Source organism: Aquarana catesbeiana, linkage group LG01, assembly GCF_042186555.1.
Source record: "Aquarana catesbeiana isolate 2022-GZ linkage group LG01, ASM4218655v1, whole genome shotgun sequence".
Taxonomy (NCBI): Eukaryota; Metazoa; Chordata; class Amphibia; order Anura; family Ranidae; genus Aquarana; species Aquarana catesbeiana.
In genome coordinates this window covers 746,980,822-747,001,299 of record NC_133324.1, presented here as the reverse complement: position 1 = coordinate 747,001,299, position 20,478 = coordinate 746,980,822, and the positions used below count along the sequence as shown (strand labels likewise).

At 43.9% G+C, this 20,478-nt stretch overlaps 1 protein-coding gene across 4 annotated transcripts in view; it reads left to right on the top strand.

Moving 5' to 3' along the window:
• The first annotated feature begins 2,514 nt into the window (after positions 1 to 2,514).
• The window catches only part of MAP9 (microtubule associated protein 9), a 170,442-nt gene continuing 152,478 nt past the window's right edge, over positions 2,515 to 20,478 (top strand). For 2 of the 4 annotated variants that reach the window (XM_073605597.1, XM_073605579.1), the window contains exons 1-3: positions 2,515 to 2,655; positions 7,831 to 7,996; positions 20,348 to 20,444. In XM_073605597.1, coding sequence (XP_073461698.1) covers positions 7,916 to 7,996; positions 20,348 to 20,444 — 178 coding nt within the window. In that variant the 5' untranslated portion in view covers positions 2,515 to 2,655; positions 7,831 to 7,915. Of the gene's footprint in view, positions 2,661 to 7,830; positions 7,997 to 20,347; positions 20,445 to 20,478 lie in introns of those variants that run through there. The other 2 variants (XM_073605587.1, XM_073605604.1) reach the window with 2 other exon arrangements.

Sequence of the window (20,478 nt, the reverse complement as noted above, 5' to 3'; positions counted from 1 at the left end):
GTTGCATATGCAAATGCAATAGCCATGCAAGAGAGTCACATTACATTAACCACTTCCTGCCGGCCTATAGCAGAATGACGGCCGGGTGGTGGTTCTGTTATCCTGACCGGGTGTCATATGACCTCCAGCAGTGAGGCGATCGGAGGTGTTGTGTGTCAGTCTGACACACCGCATCTCCAATCATAGTAAGGAGCCTCTGACGGAGGCTCCTTACCATGTGATCAGCTGTGACCAATCAATTCAATCAATCAGTGCCCATCAATTCTACATATCAGTGCCACCTTATCAGTGCCGCCTCATTAGTGCCCGACAGTGCCACCTCATTAGTGCCCGTCAGTGAAGGAGGAAACTAAATTTTATAACAGAAACAAAGAAAAACAGTTTGTTTAGAAAAAAATAAAAACCTCAGAGGTGAGCAAATACCACTAAAAGAAAGCTCTATTTGTGGGAAGAAAATGATAAAAATTTAGTTTGGGTACAATGTTGTATGACCGCACAAGTGTCAAAATGCGATAGCGCTCAAAGCTGAAAACTGACCTGGGAAGGAAGGGGGTAAAAGTGCTCGATATTGAAGTGGTTAAAGGAAAAAAAGCCACCGTGTTTCAGGACAGAAAAGTGTGGCACATGAACCATTTGTTGGCCAGACAAAAATATTTTCGTCACCACTTCACTGGCTTGCTTTAGAAATAGATTGCGTCCAGCTTGTTCTATAGCCTGCTCCCAGCCTGCCCTAAAAATAGATTGCACCCAGCTTGTTCTATAGACTGCACCCAGCCTGTCCTAAAAATAGATTGCACCCAGCTTGTTCTATATACTGCACCTAGCCTGACCTAAAAATAGATAGCACCTAGCCTGTCCTAAAAATAGATAGCACCTAGCCTGTCCTAAAAATAGATAGCACCCAGCCTGTCCTAAATAGATTGCGCCCAGCCTGTCCTAAAAATAGATTGCTCCCAGCTTGTACGAAAAATAGGCTGTGCTTGCTTGTTCTATAGATTGCATACAGCCAATTCTGTAAAGAGATTGTACTGTGTTTTAACCCCTTTCCGCCGACCGTACGCAGATATGCGTACTCGGCTTTCCGGGGTTATACCGGGATGATGCCCGCAGCTGCAGGCATCATCCCGGTACCGTTGTTTACAGCGGGCGATCGGCTACCCGTGTATAACAACCGATGCGGCTAAAAGCCGCTCGGTTGTTATACCGGAGGAGCGGGAGGGGACATCCCCCCCCTCCCGCCGCCTCCCGCTGCTGTTACCGGGCCTCCCGTGCGATCGGGAGGCCCGGTGTCCGTTCGGCTGCCTTCGGCGGCTGGGGGCGGGCTGGAACGAAGCTGCGAGCGGCTTCGTTCCAGCCTTCTTGTTGTGAACGCGGAAGCGACGTCATGACGTCACTTCCCGTTTACTCAGCTGCCAATGGCGCCGAATTTAAAAAAGTACACAGTATTCAGAATCGCCGTTTTCGGCGATCTGAATACTTTGAAGTGTAAAGGAGGGATGGGGGGTCTTTTAGACCCCCCATCCCTCCATAAAGAGTACCTGTCACCACATATTACTGTCACAAGGGATGTTTACATTTCTTGTGACAGCAATAAAAGTAAAAAAAAAAAAAAAAAAAAAAAAATTTTAAACACAATTAATAAAGTACATAAATAAAATAAATAAATAAAAAAAAAAAAAAATTTAAAGTGCCCCTGTCCCCGCGAGCTCGCGCAGCGAATAAAACGCATACGGAAGTCGCGCCCACATATGTAAACGGTGTTCAAACCACACATGTGAGGTATCGCCGCGATCGTCAGAGCGAGAGCAATAATTCTAGCCCTAGACCTCCTCTGTAGCTCAAACCTGGTAACAGTAAAACATTTTTTAAGCGTCGCCTATGGAAATTCAAAGGTACCGTAGTTCGTCGCCATTCCACGAGTGCGTGCAATTATAAAGGGTGACATGTTTGGTATCTATTTACTCGGCGTAACATCATCTTTCACATTATACAAAAAATTGAGGTAACTTTACTGTTTGGATTTTTTAAAATTCATGAAAGTGTCACTTTTCCAAAAATTTGCGTTTAAAACACAGCTGCACAAATATCGTGTGATAAAAAATATTGCAACAATCGCCATTTTATTCTCTAGATTCTCTGCTAAAAAAATATATAATAATGTTTGGGGGTTCTAAGTAATTTTCTAGCAAAAAATACGGATTTTAACTTGTAAACACCAAATTTCAAAAATAGGCTTAGTCATGAAAGGGTTAAAAGAGGTTTTGCAGCTTACAAGAGTTCGCACCACTTGCATGCTTCATTCATTACTTCTTGGATCACGTCAGGTAAAAACGCCTAAAACACATTGCACTACAATACAGACAGAGCAGTGCTATGAGAACCCGTGTGCACCCAACCTCCCTCTATTACCACTACACAGCGTTGTGTCTACATCCTGAGTGTATGTACAGAACGACCCGCACGGACGATACCGCCAAGCCCCGCCCCTGACGTCACTTTCTTCTTCGCTTCTCCTAAGACGCACGACTGACGTGTTTTACGTACGTATACGTGATCGCTTAGCAACCAAAGCCGCTTCTCTAATCGTTGGGTTTCTGAGTGAAGAAAATCGAGCCCGGTGCAACGGAAAGGAGACAGTTCGGTACACGGAGGAGGGTGAGGTATGGGGAGAAATGGGGAGGAAAGGGAAGAGTCTATGTGTGGAATCATGGAGGTCAGTGTCCACATTCTAAGAAGTATGTATCCAGAGCCTGTGCTGGGGTTCTACCCCCACCGATCGGATATCAGGGGATCTCAGTCACCCCAATGACAGGGGACACCTGTGTACAACCTTATCCGGGATATACAATGACACTTGTACTTAGTGCTCATACATGGCCATTCATTGCAGGACAGTCTGTGTGAATCCCCACTTTACAGTATACACAACCTCACCCAGTGCTAGGACATCCAACACATGGCACCATCCCAGTCATGGCTGAGCTGGGGGGTGATGATATCTGAGTGGAGATCCCCCTCTCTACCATTCAAACACCATCACCACATCCACAATCAGTGAGACTTCCTGGGCAGTATTTATCTCCCTGCTCCCTAACCAGCCCTGTGATCACAGCCCCTGACAGAAGTGTGATCAAATGTAGAGAGCCAGAGAGGAAGCTAATGCTGGAAGATGTGGTAGTGTGTGGCACATAGTCCTGCCCACCAATCACTGCGGCATCATGGGACACTTTAGCAAGCAGAAGTCCAAAGGCCACTTGGTTGTGTATGCCCCCCCAGGCCTAAAGATTCCTGGTCCTCCATTGGTACCATCATACCAAAACAGAGATCAAAACTGCCCCTGTTGTGCAGCATGATCTATCTGTTCTTATTTTTTCTAAGGCCCCTTTCACACAGGCTTTCCAATCAGGTCCGCCTGTCAGTTTTTCAAGCGGACCTGATCGGACCCTCCATCCACACCTATGGAGCAGCGGATGACAGCGGTAACATGTCCGCTGCTATTCGATTCTGTCCGTGAAATCCAGATAGATGGTGACCCTATTTTCCATCCGTCTGGAGGATCGAATTGGATGAAAACACACAGGCGGTCCGTTTTCATCCGATCTCTCTATAGAGGAGAGCGGGGCTCTGACAGGTCCGTCTCTGCACAGTGAGTGTAGACGGACCTGTCATCTGCCTCCCTCGCTGAGCAAAGCGTAGTTCACTGGGTGGACCGCCCGTGTGAAAGGACCCTTAAGTTGGCCATAGCTAGCCAACAGGGGGCTGAAGAAAAATAAATGAACAGATTCCCCCATCCATGCAAGCGATGTGTATAGAGGAATCCTCTCCAGTCCCCACAAGGACTCTCAGCTGTCAGAGTACACTGTTCAAGAAAGATTTTCCAACATGCCCATTTAACAAAAGTCCATCTAATGCCACGTACACACAGACGGACTTTCCGACTGACTTTTGAATGAACAGACTTGCCTACACACGATCACACCAAAGTCCGACGGATTCGTACATGATGATGTACGACCGGAATAAAATAAGAAAGTTCACAGCCAGTAGCCAATAGCTGCCCTAGCGTGGGTTTTCGTCCGTCCGACTAGCATACAGACGAAGGGATTTTTCAACCGGACTCGAGTCCGTCGGACAAATTTGAAACATGTTCCAAATCTAAAGTCCGTCAGATTTTTGACCGAAAAAGTCCACTGCAGGTCTGATGAAGCCCACACACGGTCGGATTGTCTGCCGCACTCGGTCCGTCGGACCTTTCCGGTCGAAAAGTCCGCCTGTATGTACACGGCATAGCAAACAACTTCTGTCAAACAGGCAATGCCACACATGGATCAATATTTAGCTGCTCACTGCCAAACCAGACAAATTTCAATCCATCTGTGACAAGCTTCTTTTTTCCCTCTGTTTGTTTTTCCGTATGGGCATTTATAAATAAACATACTTACAAAAGTGTTACACTACACCAGTCTTTCCACATCAATTTAAATAATTGCATTTGTTATTTTCAGACAATAGTATAAAGGTGAAATGGTGTGTGGGCTTATAAGGCTCCAAAGTATAACTAAAGGCAAAACTTTTTTCTTCATTTTGGATAGATTAAGGCAGGGTTGTAACCCCTGTTAGTTTTTTTTTTTTTTTTGTCATCTTTTTCCCAATAGGGAGATTTCCTGTGAATGAACGACCTACAAGTATTGTCAGGCACTATGGCTGACGGCTTGTAGTTCTGAATAAACTGCGAGGGCACTGATAAGCGCTCTCATAGTTCATTCACAATCCCTGAAGCTTTCAACAGCCAGCCCGTATGAAGGTACAGGCAGAAAGCTGCATGGCTTGTCTGCAGAAGCCTGTCATCACACCCCAATCACAAATTCAATGCTTTCCACGCTCCTGCAAGAATAAAAATAATAGATACACGTGTTTCTGCGAAACTATGTGCATTTACTGTATTATTTTTTTTCTGGAAAGGTAAACTTATCCTTTAAGTCCAGCAAGGTTTATATCACCTCATGGACTTATGCTGGGTACATGTATTGAAATTTGGCCTGTTCAGCAGGAAACAGCTTAATTTTGATCTTTACGTAGCCCTCTCTATTCACCAGAAGCTGATCGTTAGACTGATTTCTGTCGAACTGTCCTACAGGAAAACCAGCACTGTCAGAATACAATAGTGCAGTGCGGGAGATCCCGGAATCCTCACCACATGTGTGAATGTAGAAATCTGTGACTTTTTTGTCCGACCACTTGGTTGAACAAAAAAAAAAGACTCCTATTGTATACTCAGTTTATCCATCTTATGTAGAAATTAAATGTTTAAAGAATATCGGGAGTGTCACTTACCTTCAGCTCTCCAATAATTTATTTTTGTGTCTCCTCATAAGAGCTGTGAAGTCATTGTCAGTCCACCCTTCCTCTCTTTCTGTCCAATCACAGAGTACTTTGTATTATGTAAACCCATTTTCAAAACATGAAGTGTACTTTGAATGGGCAATGGATGGAAGTGGTGGGCAGAGTGGTTGCTGTGTAGCAGATCCGCATCTTTTGTCAGAGCTAGCAAAATCTGCGCTCCAGGCACTCTGTAATAGTGTAAATTGTAAGTAAAGAAGATAAGATCACAAGGTGGCTTACAGTTTCATGGATTTAAAGGCTAAGTTTACATTTGGGAAAAAACATGCACATGCTTTTGCAGGTAAAAAAATATGTGCATTTATAATTTTTTGATACAGGAGTCTGCAAAGCATTGCACCTGTGATTAGTGGATTGCAAGTGCAATGTCAGGCTCCTGCAGACACTGCGTACAGCTCTGCCCATACCTTTGTATGGGCATACAGTTACTGAGCTGCAGGAAGTGTTAATAGACTATGAGCTCGTAGTGAAAATATTTTATAATAGTATATACTAGTAGTGTGCTCATAGTCAGTTGAGAACTACAAGTCTGTCTGCCGTGGTGCTAATTGCCTACAATGGGGCATCAGATGATTATCTCAACCCCAATGCAAAATAGGACACTATGTAGACGTGCGATCAATATGTGCATAAAGATATTAAAAAATACAGGGTGTAACCCACCAACAAAAACTATACGTATATATATCTCAGCTTAAATAAAAAATCAAAATCAAAGTGAAGTCGACAATAATCAATAAATGCAATTTGGTCAATAAGATAGTGATTCCTACTAAAACAATGAGCGCTAATACAAAGTGCTAAAAGTTAATATCCGAGAATAAATGAATGGTGTCTCCTGTGCAGGGGGGTCCTAGGTATTGGACTGTCATATATCAGACCTCAGATCCATGGGGAACGTCATATTAAATGGAGAGATGAAGATACCATATAGTGTAGTATTTAAAGCATAAATCTGGCTTTATTAAACATTGGCAACATACAGGGTACAGGTACCTAGGACCCCCCTGCACAGGAGACACCACAAGCGCTGTCTGTTCTATGCTGTAACCTCAGTATAGTGAGGTAAGGGGCCATTATCTACCACTAGAGGATTGTTGCATGGAGAAGATCTTGCTATACACTTCACATTCACCACTCTTCTGAACAAATGATTTAAACCCAGCTGCCATCTGCACGATTTAATTATATGTCATCACCCTAGAAACATTGAAGCCATTTTTGTTGTTGCACCCAGTCACCTTGATTGAACTTATTACTGCTTTTGCAAGTTTTAGCACCCCCTGTTGGCGCTGGACACTTTACTGCATGATGCAAGGTTATTAAGATCACTCTGGACATTCAATGTAACGTTGTATTATTTGGTAATTTTTTTTGCTTTACGTTATTGAATTTTGAGCTATTTATTTTTATGAATCACATACCGTAGGAACTGTATTTATTCTCGGATATTAACTTTTAGCACTTTGTATTAGCACTCATTGTTTTAGTAGGAATCACTATCTTATTGACCAAATAGGACTTTCTTACAGTCCTCCACCTCGCACAGACTGGGATGTCATCACATCTGCCTGTCACTCAGCCACAGACAGAAGACAGTGCACCCTGAGCGGCCACCACGGCCATACTCCATTCGGCCACTCGGACTGCTCTGTCTTCTGTCTGTGGCTGAGTGACAGGCCCACCTGGGAGATCACCCGGCGCTCGTGGGTGTCCATGAGCCCGCAGTCAAATGCAGGAGACTCCCGCGACTCATGGGAGACTTGGGATGTCTGTGCTCATTTGTACACATACACACATGGAAACAACAATAAAATGTGCCAGTCTTAGTTACACACACAGTTGATAGGTATAACAAGTCACCTACACCCCTATGTAACCACTGCTTATTCCATGTTATAATGTGGATTTAGAATATTAGGGAAAATGTGCTGATTGCATTGGAAGTTTTCTGCCAATAGCTTGTTGCATAAGAGCAAAATCAGAGCTTGCACATATGCAAGCTTGATAATATTGAGATTGTGGAAGAATGTTTATACATTTGCATTAAAAAAACTGTGAAACTTTTGGTTTAAAAGGAATGTATAGTGTTTTTTGCATTTTTCCTTTATTTGTAATGGGCAGGGTTTGAAAAAAATTGAAAACTATATATATATATATTTTTTAGTACGGTAGATAGTAATTTTGCATATGCATTTTTGACCCAACAAGTGGACCTTGTATGGGATCTGTGACCCTCTGCCCTCACTATAGTAGAGCAGCAGAGAATCTTTTCTCTGAATGGAAGAGGTTGGTGGAGGTCCGTCAGCAGAGGCAGTCAGTGAAGCTAAAGCTTCTGCAGGATAAAGAGAGAACCCAGGCCACGTATGTCACTGTATCAGAACTGGTATGTAATTGCCACTTTAGATTTTGTATAATTTTTTTATACAGTACCACCATGTCTAATGAAGAAAAAACAAATTGAGTGAGGAGTAAAGCACATATTCCACTGCAGAGCTTGATCTGACTTTCCAGAATGGAAGAGGAGGAGGAGAACTTCACCACTTTTCTGGCATACACAAAGAGTCCCAAGACAACAAAAAGAACTTCATTCCAGGTGAGTTTCTTCCTTTTTTTTTTTTACTATCCTGTAAAACTTGAAGCGAAAATGTATGTGGAATGCTACTTTATCAAATACTGCAAGTGTTTCTCAAACTGAAAATGATACCTCCAAAATCACCTCCCTTTTTTTTTTTTCTAATAAGTTTTTATTGTGGGTATAAAAGACATAACAGATAAAAGCAAAAATGCGGACACAGCCGCTGTAATAAACATACGGATGGAACAGTATATCCGATCAAAGTAGATTACAAGTGACATGACATAACTTATATCACAATAGGCAAATGGTCATTTAAGTTGTTGTTCTTGTGAGAGAATGAATGATTTGTAAAGCGCTGCAAATGCGAACTGAATCGCCTCAAGGCGCTAGATGCGTTCTCTGTTGTCAGCTTCTTAGAAAAGGAAGGTCTTTAGTTTTTTCCTGAAGGCCTGATGGTTTTCTTCCATGCGGATGTAGGTTGGAAGAGCGTTCCATAGCCGAGGTCCTTAGACTGCGAATCTTCGTTCTCCCTTTGCTTTGTAGCGGTATTTGGAAATGATGAGGAGGTTTTGGTTAGCTGATCGAAGACTGCGTTTAGGTGTGTAGTGTTTTATCCTCTACCGGAGATATAGCGGAGCGTTTCCTTGTATACATTTGTGGGTAAGGCAGAGGGTCTTGAATGTGATCCGATTCTTTACGGTTAGACAGTGTAGGCTCTTTAGGGATAGGGAAATGGATTCCCAGGGTTTTTTTCCTGTTAAGTCTTGCCGCCGTGTTTTGGATGAGTTGTAAGCGCGCAAGCTGATATTGGGGTAATCCTACATAGAGTGAATTTGCGTAGTCGAGTCGGGAATTGATGATTGTTCCAACAACTGCCGCTTTGTCCTCTTCTGGGATGAAGGGGATGAGTCTATGTAGCAGGCCGAGGAGATGGTGGGATCCGCTAACTACTGATCCTATTTGTGCATCCATTGTCATTCCTGAGTCAAAGATGACTCCGAGACTCTTGGCTTTGGTGCTTGGAGAGATGGTCTGTCCGCAGATGGTGGGAGGTGTCCACGGAGTCTTAGTTTTGGAATTTTTGTTAGCGTGTAGGAGAAGTTCTGTTTTTGAACCGTTGAGTTTGAGGGAGCTGATGGTCATCCAGTCATCTATTAAAGTGAGGTATTTCTCTAATTGCTGATGATGGTCTTTTTGTCCGGTGATGCGGAATTAGATGTGGGTATCATCAGCATATGAGTGGAAGCAGAGGTCCGTTTTTCTGATGATATTGAGAAGTGGGCGGATGTAGATGTTGAATAGCACTGGTGACAAGGGTGAGCCCTGAGGGACTCCACAGGAGATTGCCTGGGTTTCCGAGGTGAATGCTCCTAGTTTCACTATTTGAGAGCGATTCTCTAAGAAGGATACAAACCATTTTAGAGCAGAATCTGTAGCTCCTGCTACTTCTGCGAGGCAGACAAGTAAAGTATTGTCGTCCACTGTATCAAATGCTGCGCTGAGGTCCAACAGTACCAGGAGACACGATTCTCCGTCATCTGCTGCTTCAAGGGCGTCGTCCCATATTTTGAGAAGTGCTGTTTCTGTGCCATGGCCTGGGCGGAAGCCTGATTGCAGAGGGTCCAGGAGTTGGTGTGTGTCCAGGTGGCGTTGTAGCTGATGTACTACTGCTTTCTTCATAATCTTGGAGATGGTGTTGAGGCTTGTTATCGGTCTGCGGCAGTTAGGGTCCTTAGGGTCGAGATTGGGTTTCTTTAGCAGGGGTTTGACGATGCCTTGCTTGAGGGTGGTTGGCACAGTCCCTTCTTTGAACGATTGATTTATGAGGTGTGTTATGGTAGGGAAAAAAGAAGAAAAAACTGCGCTATAAACCAAAATAAACAATAAATTGTTGAAAAGCTGCAATCCCAACAATAAACAGCAATTGTGAAATAAATTTAGAAAATAAAAAGAATTGCGCTAATACATGTGCAAGTTACCATAAAAGTCCTCAGTGAGAAAAAATTCCTTCTATTAAATGTGGAATTAAACATAAAAGTGTATGTGAATAACTATTTATAATAATCCAAATTAATGTCCCAAACTAAAAAATCAATATGATCAAAAAGTATATAAATTCTCCCAAAAAAGTACAAAAAATCCAAATGGTGATTCAATCAGTGACAGCAAAGGAGAGTCCACCACCAGGGATAGAGGGGGTTGCTCCTTACCAGATGGCCACGACCCCCCACTACAGAGGGTCACAGCAAGCAGGCAATCTTATAACCCAGAGATTGGGAGCTTCTATCGGTCTCCACCGGGGGTCATCTCACCGTCAGCCACACCAGCGAAACCAATGGCAGGGATACACCAGATGGCCGCGACCCCCCACTACAGAGGGTCACAGCAAGCAGGCAATCTTATAGCCCAGAGATTGGGAGCTTCTATCGGTCTCCACCAGGGGTCATCTCACCGTCAGCCACACCAGCGAAACCAATGGCGGGGATACACCATAGAATACAAAAGGAGCTCACATAGTGTAAAACCACCACAATTTATTAAAAATTTAAAATAACAAAGTGAACACTTACAAAACGTAGTTAATATAAAAGCCTGAAGTCCGGCTCCTTGGCCACAGGAGCCCGGACAAACCCGTCCTGCTGGAATACAACACTGTTTGGGGGTGACGTCAGCGCGTCGTCTGGCTCCGCCCTACGTGTTTCGTGACATCATCACGTCTTCCAGGGGCACAGGCGGCGCACTGCGTCACCTCCTTAAGTAATCCTAAGACAAAACCACGCCTCGCTATGGATCGCTGTACGCAGTGAGTCACCCGGGACGCTACACAAACTTCCGGCATCCGGGCGCACATCACAGCGCAAGCAATCAGTCAAGGCTATAACGTTCTACCAGTCTAAAAAGACCAGTGCATATATTAAAACAAAATATGCATATAAATGGCATACACGTGGGCAGGCAACGTGTAAACACACAGCGTACTCCATACGTGCATAGCCAAGTACAAAACACATAAAACAAATAAACCATTTCTACATAAATTAACAATGGTGCACTTGTAATACGTGACTAGAGAACCAAAAGGTGACCTAAACCACTCCAACATAAGGACTGGCAGAATCCATTTGGCAAGACCGAAAACAAATTGATTAGGGGGCGAGTTGGAGACATAAATAATTATGTTTCGCCACCTATCTACACCTAAACTCACTTTTAGAACCGGAAATAGAATAAATCATGAATAGTAGTCTCCAACCAAGATTCCACATAGGTGCAACAACACCCTCTAGTGGTTGAATCCCAAAAACACACTAGGTGGATATATCCTTTATTCAGTAACCCAAATGCTGCCTTCGAAACCAAAATCCAAGGCGGCATCTAATGTGTGGGTTGGGACTGTAGAGAAAAACAGATTTAAAGTGGGCTTCCATCTAATAGCACTAAAAAATACATGACGGAGGATCTCCACCCCTCTAAGTGAGAACATAATAAAACCGGAAATAAAGTATTTCTTCAATTGTGGTCTCGATCTGATTGTCCCCACCACTGCTCAATAGCGCCACACAGTGGGTAAATCAAAATATACCAGAAATTCACATGTAATGGGTCAGATCACCAAGAGGTCTCCATCACACTTAAAGCAGCATCCAATATGTGTTATAAGAGTCACAAAATCAACAAATCCCAAAGATGTGAGAAATTTAACATAAAATTAAAAGATACTAAAAATTGATATAACTCAACCCAGAATTGGAACAAGAGACCAGTAGGAACTAGCATGAACCTGTGGGCCTGTGAGTGAAACATATACTCTGGCTCTGTGGATACAGAAAATCAAATGCACTAAGAGTTATTGATAAATGCATTAACATCTGTATCCACATTTAACCCGAAAGGGGCATAGGTTCTTAATCTGTGGATCCAAGACATTTCGCATTTGGAGATCTCCCTCACAAGCGAACTCCCCCTCCAATGTGGTTTATATTTGTCAATCCCAACATATAAAGTGTTGGAGGGGTCCCTATCATGTGCTTCGTCGAAGTGTCTCGACACGGGATGCTTATCAAAGCCCCTGCGGATATTATTAATATGTTCGGTCAATCTGACCTTAAGGGCCCTCTTGGTTCGGCCCACATATTGCAATCCGCAGGGGCATTGTATAAGGTAAATAACCCCTTCGGATGTGCAGGTTATAAATGGTTTGACTTGATAGGCCCTTGAGGTGCTGGTGGACATGAACTGATCGATTTTCCTTCCCCTACAACTATTAAGGGAGCATACCTGGCAATTCCTGCATTTATAGTACCCCGTGAGGTCATGGAAAAAAGATCTATTGATAGTAGGTGGGTCCTGCACTGTGGGGGCAATTCTATTCCCCAATGTGGACGCACCTTTAAAAACAACACGAGGATTTTTGGGTAAAATTGGCCTAAGAACTGGATCCGTGGTCAGGATATGCCAATTTTTTTTATTAGATTCCTAATCTGGCGATGTTGGGTAGAGAATGTGGTGATGAAGGGTAAATGGAAATCCCCATTAACTACCTGGCGTTGGCCTGTTCCTAATAGTAGGGATCTATCTTTATCCCTTACTACTGCCAATGATCTCGATAGTGCAGATTGGTCATAACCTTTCTCAATGAATCTCTCCGTAAGAATGGCTGCCTGGTTGTCGAAGGTCTCAATTTCGGTGCAATTACGTCGGAGGCGTGTATATTGCCCCAAAAGGACCGCTCTCAACCATGGTTCGTAATGACAACTATCCATGGGGATAAATGAGTTTTTATCAGTTGCCTTGAAATGAGTGGACGTCACCAATTTATCCTCATGAACCTTGATCTTAAGGTCAAGGAAGCTGATCTCCACGCAACTGATTTCAAAGCTCAATTTAATACCCCTATCGTTCTCATTAAGAAAAGCCATAAACCTCACAAGCTCTGCTTCACTGCCGTCCCATAGGAGGAGGACGTCGTCAATATATCTGGCCCACAGGACCACCTGTGGTCTATCCCAGGCCTTGACGACGTCCTCCTCCCACTTGGCCATAAATAAATTGGCCAAGCTGGGGGCATATTTCGCCCCCATAGCCACACCCCTATCTTGGCGAAAAAACTATTGGTCGAACCAAAAGTAATTGTGGCTCGCTGCGTAATTAAGAAGCTCCATAATAAAATCCCTTTGGAGTGGAACAAGACCAGAGTCTCTAGTTAAATACATGTCCACTGCCTCTAATCCTAAGTCGTGGGGTATAATGGTATAAAGTGAAGTCACATCTGCTGTGACTAACCATATACCCGGCTTCCACACAATGTGAGACAACATGTTTATTACTTGTGTGGTGTCCTTCACAAAAGATGGAATTCTTTGGACTAGAGGTTGCAAAAAATGGTCTATATACTTGCCCACCCGGGACGTGATCGAGTCAATTCCACTGACAATCGGCCGTCCCGGGGGGCAAGTAAGACTCTTATGGACTTTGGGGAGATAGTAAATTACCGGAGTGCGAGGAGCACTCGGCACTAGGAAAAGTTTCTCCCTCTTATCAAGAATCCCCTGACGGTAACCCCTGTCTACAATCTCCTCCAGTTCTTTTTTATATTTGACCACAGGGTCCCTAATCAAGGGAGTGTACGTATCAGGGTCATCTACGATGCGATGCATCTCCTTCAGATAGTCACTCCGATCAAGGATAACTATCCCCCCACCCTTATCTGCGGGGCGGATGACCAAAGATTTGTTATTACATAGAGACTCTAGGCCTACTTCCAAATTCCTGCACATTTTTGCTTTGTTAACCTTGATCTGTTCTAAGTCTCTTAACAAAACCTCTTTAAACGTTTAAATAGCTGGAGCTAAGGAGCCCGGGGGGTTGAAAAGTGAGGCATTGGCGAGGCCAGAGTGTCTATAACCAGAGCCGCCACCAACGTCACTGGTAATTGGGTTGTTTAACATATACCTTTTAATATTAATTTTACGTATATATTTGTGTATGTCCATATATGTTTGAAATTTGCTCAGGCTCCTAGGCGGAGCAAATTTCAAACCCTTATCCAATAACTGTAGTTCGGGATCAGTCAGTGTCTGTTTACTTAAATTGAACACTCCAGTATCTATGGTCGCTTTCTTTTTGGTTGATTGGACCCGCCTCCCCCCTCTGACTCCTCTTTTCGTTCTCCTGGCCTTTTTTGACCCTGGTTGATCCTGGGAAAACCCCAATTGGAATTGCCCTGTACCCCTTGTGTTTGTGGGACGGGATACACTCTGGGTTGTTCATAACCACCTTCATGTCTTGAGGGGTAATGGGGTTCCCCATTCCTCTCGACCTCATTATAAATGGGTACATGTGAATGTTGGTTATAAAAACCAGGAGCCTCGGAATCCGAAAGGGGAAGGAACCAATTCCGGGTGGGGATATTGAACCCAGAATCCCCGTTACAAACTGGGTAATGGGTATAGTTGTTATAATTAGAGCCAGGTTGATGTTGAAAAGTACCCGGTCTTTGTCCACCCATCGGAGTACCCCACGGGCGTGGGGAATTGACCCTCTGGTGATTGGGCTGGTTAGAATAATTGAAATCATAATAATTATTAGATGTATTAGGGGGCATGTCGGAATAGGACTGCATAGATGTAGGCCTAAGAGGTTTACCCCTAGTCCTACTATTTTTCTTATTGTTATTCCTATTGGGAATGTTTCTCATGGGGGAATGTTGGTACCCTCTCTCTGCTCGAGGGAGGGTAGATTTCAGTGTGGATCTTACACCTACCTCATCAGCGGGTTGTGTATCCATAACCGTGTCTCCCACTAATTCTGAGGCAAGTTTTTTCTGCCAAGCGAAGACTAAACCCGCCTGATAGTCTTCCTTGTCTCTCATATATTTTTTCTTTTTTTGACCTTTTGGTCCCTCTCTTCCTTCTCTAGTGTTTTAAGTAAGGTTTTTGAACATTCCCTATACTCTTCACTATTAGCCGTGGGTGTTAGTTTCTCCTTAACTTTCCTAATCTCCTCGTCCAGACGAGCCAATTTCTCAGTCTTCCTCTGGATGAGAAAACGCAGGAGACTGACCCCGGAGTCATTAAAATACTTGAACCACCCCTCTAGGTCCACATCTCCTTTCTGAGGGGGTATTTCCCACCTCAGACTCCTAGGGACCATAGCCTCTCTAATGTATGTCTCCAGGTAGGCTATGTCCCATTGAGTATGCAACTCAGATACAGTGAGGTTCTTTAAACAAATGAAGAGACCACCTGTACCCGAGTCGGTAGGATTAGAGTCAAAAACCCCAGTGGTATCAACCACTCTCTGAGCTCTTAATTCAAAGATATCCATGTGATAAACCAGTGAAAATATCTAAAACAGTCAAGCAGCAGTTAATGAAATGTTTGAAGCAAATATGGAAAAAAGAAGAAAAAACTGCGCTATAAACCAAAATAAACAATAAATTGTTGAAAAGCTGCAATCCCAACAATAAACAGCAATTGTGAAATAAATTTAGGAAATAAAAAGAATTGCGCTAATACATGTGCAAGTTACCATAAAAGTCCTCAGTGAGAAAAAATTCCTTCTATTAAATGTGGAATTAAACATAAAAGTGTATGTGAATAACTATTTATAATAATCCAAATTAATGTCCCAAACTAAAAAATCAATATGATCAAAAAGTATATAAATTCTCCCAAAAAAGTACAAAAAATCCAAATGGTGATTCAATCAGTGACAGCAAAGGAGAGTCCACCACCAGGGATAGAGGGGGTTGCTCCTTACCAGATGGCCACGACCCCCCACTACAGAGGGTCACAGCAAGCAGGCAATCTTATAACCCAGAGATTGGGAGCTTCTATCGGTCTCCACCGGGGGTCATCTCACCGTCAGCCACACCAGCGAAACCAATGGCAGGGATACACCAGATGGCCGCGACCCCCCACTACAGAGGGTCACAGCAAGCAGGCAATCTTATAGCCCAGAGATTGGGAGCTTCTATCGGTCTCCACCAGGGGTCATCTCACCGTCAGCCACACCAGCGAAACCAATGGCGGGGATACACCATAGAATACAAAAGGAGCTCACATAGTGTAAAACCACCACAATTTATTAAAAATTTAAAATAACAAAGTGAACACTTACAAAACGTAGTTAATATAAAAGCCTGAAGTCCGGCTCCTTGGCCACAGGAGCCCGGACAAACCCGTCCTGCTGGAATACAACACTGTTTGGGGGTGACGTCAGCGCGTCGTCTGGCTCCGCCCTACGCGTTTCGTGACATCATCACGTCTTCCAGGGGCACAGGCGGCGCACTGCGTCACCTCCTTAAGTAATCCTAAGACAAAAGTGTTATGGTAGGGGCCAAGATGTCGGAACATTCTTTCAGGGGTTTTGTGGGAATGATGTCGTTTGGTGATGTGCTGTCTCGAAGGCTTCTGATTATTTTTTTAGTCGTGTCAGTGGTGATTGGGGAAAAAGAGAAATTCGATGGTTGTGTGATGTTCGTGTCAATATCCTCTTTTTGCTTTGGTTGAGTGAGGTTGGTTGTTATTTTCTGATGAATTGATTTCCGAATGTTGTCAATTTTTTCAATGAAGAAATTTGATAACTCATTGCAAAATTCTTGAGTATTGTTTGCTGGGGGCTCTAAGCAGGTTGGGTTCATTGACTGGGTGACTATTTTGAAAAGTTCCCGCGGACGGTTTAAAGTAGTTGAGATGGTGTCCGAGAAATGTTCTTTTTTGGCTTTGAAGATTGCCTTGTGGTATTTCACAGTGAGTGCTTTATAGTTAGTATGGTTTTCCTTGGTAGGATTTCTTCTCCATGCTCTTTCAGCTCTTCTACGTTCTTGCTTGAGTAGGGTGAGAGTGCCATTAAACCATCTCAAGGTTTTTTTTGCGGATGAGTGTTCTGCGTTTTGGCGCCGTTTGTTCTGCTGTTTGTAGTAACACCTTGTTTAGGGAGTTGAGTGTTTGTTCCGTTGAGAGGTTTAAGTTTAGCAAGGTTATTTTGTTTGATAATGTAGTTTTGAAGAGTTCGGACTGTAGTTTCTTCTGAGATCTATTCCAGTGTGTTGTTGTTGCGCGTTTCTGTTTTTGGAGGGTGGTGCTAGTGGTGATTTTAAATTTGATAGCGTGGTGGTCCGTCCATGGTAGTGGAGTGTTGTCAGATATGTTGATGTCCATATTCTGTTTGAAGATGAGATCTAGAGTGTGTCCTGAACCGTGCGTGGGAGCATTTATCAGCTGTTGAAGACCTAGTTCTTCCATTTGGTTGACGCAGGCGGTTGCGATGAAGTCTTGGGCAGAGTTTGCCCAGAGGTTAAAATCCCCAAGTACCAGAAGGTTTTTGGTTTTCAGGGTGTGTATTGAAAAGAATTCAGTGAGTGGAGTAAGGAGATTGGTCTTTGGTCCAGGTGGTCTGTAGCATAGTAGTATGTGAATGGTGTCTTGAGGTGTTGTTTGAAGATGCAGTGAGAGTGTTTCCATGAAAGGCACTGAGTTCTGTAAAGTTGGTTTGGTGAACCCAAGGTGCGATTTGAAGATCACTGCTAGGCCTCCTCCTTTTTTCCTATTCTATGCTCAGGATACTGTAGTTCTCAGGCACCAATTCAGTTAGGATGGTGTTGCAGTCGGATGTTTGCCAGCTTTCTGTAATGAAGAGGCAGTCTATGTTGTTTTCGATGATAAAATCGTGGATTTCCAGCCTGTGCTTGATTGCAGATCTGGTGTTGATCAGGGCGCATGCTAGTTGTTGAGGTTGGATCGGTGTCTCCCTGTATTTGATGGTTGATTGTGGGTTGGTCCTTAGTAATTGTTCTTTTTTTAGTCTTTTTTGAGTGGCGGTTGGTAAAGTTGAGGCAGTGTTTCTTAGCCTGTGGAGGGCGTCTGCTGTGTATTTGAAGTTGCACATGGTGAGGAAGACAGAGTTGCTTGAAGGAAGGGTGATCCAATGATGGTACTGATGTAGCGATGAAGAGCTTGCTGGAGGACGGAGGGATCAGATGGCTGCCACAACTTCTGGAGTGGTGGGGGTGATGGGCTGGATGTTGGTGCGGAAGTACTGGAGGAGGTGAGGGGCTGCCTACCGCCCTCCTGTTGATCCAGAGGAAGGCGAAAAACCCCTAGCTGCGTTGGCCAATTGTGCAGCAGAGGAAAAAAATTCCTTCCTGACCCCCCGAGGGGCGATCGGTCTCAGGGCCCCTGGATCAACTGCTGGTGTACCCTGGTGGGCTTACCTGTGCGGATGGTTCAGAAGAAAGACGGGGGGGGGGGGTCTGACCACTACTTACTGGTGGGGTGGTACAGTGGCTGCGTCTAGGACGATCTAAAGTGGACTGGCCTCCAGTGAATAACCAGTGCCCCTGCAGTGAGGTCCAGTAGCAGGAGGGGGTGATTCCAGGTGTGGAAGGGCACGGGGCTCTGTTGGACGAGAGTGGGAGGGGTATGAGGTGGCTGGCTGGAGCTAGGCCGCAGCCGTGGTCTGCCCACTGAATCTAGCGGCTAGAGAACGGGGTGATTAGACCGCGGCTGCGGTGGTGTCCCGGGGGGATCTATAGCATCTATAGAAAACTATACGTATCAGCTCCTGGAAGCTAGTTAGCTCATAATCTGCTAAGTCTCTGTTCTTTCAGACAGGTGGTACTATATATAGTAGTTCTTATAATTGAGCATGTAGCTAGGCTCTGATGTGCAGATCGGAGACGCGGGAATAGAGCAATATGAGTGGGGGTGTACAGGTGGTGATATCTTAGGGAGGGTGACTAAGGGCTGTTTAGTTGTATTTCAGTAGTATACTGAGGAAAGGGAAGGGGGGGGTGCAGAATGCTACCTACCTCTTTTCCCTACCACAACTCCTAAGGTTATTTCAAGTCATAGCTTGCGTGTATTCGTCCGTCGTGACGAAGTGTAACCAGCAAGACTATATTTTGCTAAATTTAGAGGGGGTCTCTTTCACTTGATGTATGAGTTCCAAAATCACCTTTTGTGCACACTATGTCAGTGCTAGGTAGAGTATATTAATTTCGGAATATACACTCACGGGCCACTTTATTGGGTACATCTGTTCAATTGCTTGGTAACACAAATTGCTAATCATCCAAACACATGGCAACTCAATGCCTTTAGGCTTTAGAACATGGTGAAGACGACTTGCTGAAGTTCAAACCGAGCATTAGAATGGTGAAGAAAGGGGATTTAAATTACTTTGAACGTGGCATGGTTGTTGGTGCCAGATGGGCTGGTCTGAGTATTTCAAAACTGCTGATCTACTGGTATTTTCATGCACAACCATCTCTAGTGTTTACAGAGAATGGTCAGAAAAAGAGAAAATATCCAGTGAGCGGCAGTTGTGTGAAAGAAAATGCCTTTTTGATGTCAGAGGAGAATGGACAGACTAGTTTGAGATGATAGAAAAGCAACAATAACTCAAATAACCACTCGTTACAACCAAGTTATGCAGAGTACCCTCTCTGAACGCACAAAACATCGAACCTTGAAGCAGATGGGCTTCAGCAGCAGAAGATCACACTGGGTGCCACTCCTGTCAGCTAAGAACAGGAAACTCAGACTACAATTCGCACAGGCTCACCAAAATTGGACAATAGAAAATTGGAAAAATGTTGCCTGGTCTGATGGGTCTCAATTTCAGCTGCGACATTCAGATGATAGGGTCAGAATTTGGCGTAAACAACATGAAAGCATGGATCCATCCTGCCTTGTATCAACAGTTCAGGCTGGTGGTGGTGGTGTAATGGTGTGGAGGATATTTTCGTGGCACACTTTGGCCCCCTTAGTACCAATTGAGCATCGTTTAAATGCCGCGGCCTACCTGAGTATTGTTGCTGACCATGTCCATCCCTTTATGACGACAGTGTACCCATCTTCTGATGGCTACTTCCAGCAGAATAATGCACCATGTCAGAAAGCTCAAATCATCTAACTACTGGTTTCTTGAACATGACAATGAGGTCACTGTACTCCAATGGCCGCCACAGTCACCAGATCTCAGTCCAATAGAGCACCTTTGGGATGTGGTGGAAAGCGAGATTCTCATCATGGATGTGCAGCTGACAAATCTGCAGCAACTGCGTGATGCTATCATGTAAATATGGACCAAAATCTCTGAGGAATGTTTCCAAAACCTTGTTGAATCTATGCCACGAAGAAATAAGGAAGTTCTGAAGGCAAAAGTGGGTTAAACCTGGTACTAGTAAGGTGTACCTAATAAAGAGGCCGGTGAGTATATATGTACAGTATGTATAGGTGTGTGTGTCAGTGGTTGAAAAATTCTGCTTTCTCATTGAGCATTGCCTCTGCTGGAGAGCGGAGAAAGAAAGATCTTATAATTATCATGGAGATTAACATGCAATCTCATTTTCTATTTTAGGATGAGCTAAAGAAGGCAGTCAATGCTCGAGTTTCTCGACAGAAGGCTATTGAAGAAGCTGAAAATTCAGATTACTCGGAAGAGTTTGAAAGTGATGGTATGTCCATTCAGAAGAATTTCCTTTCAGTTAT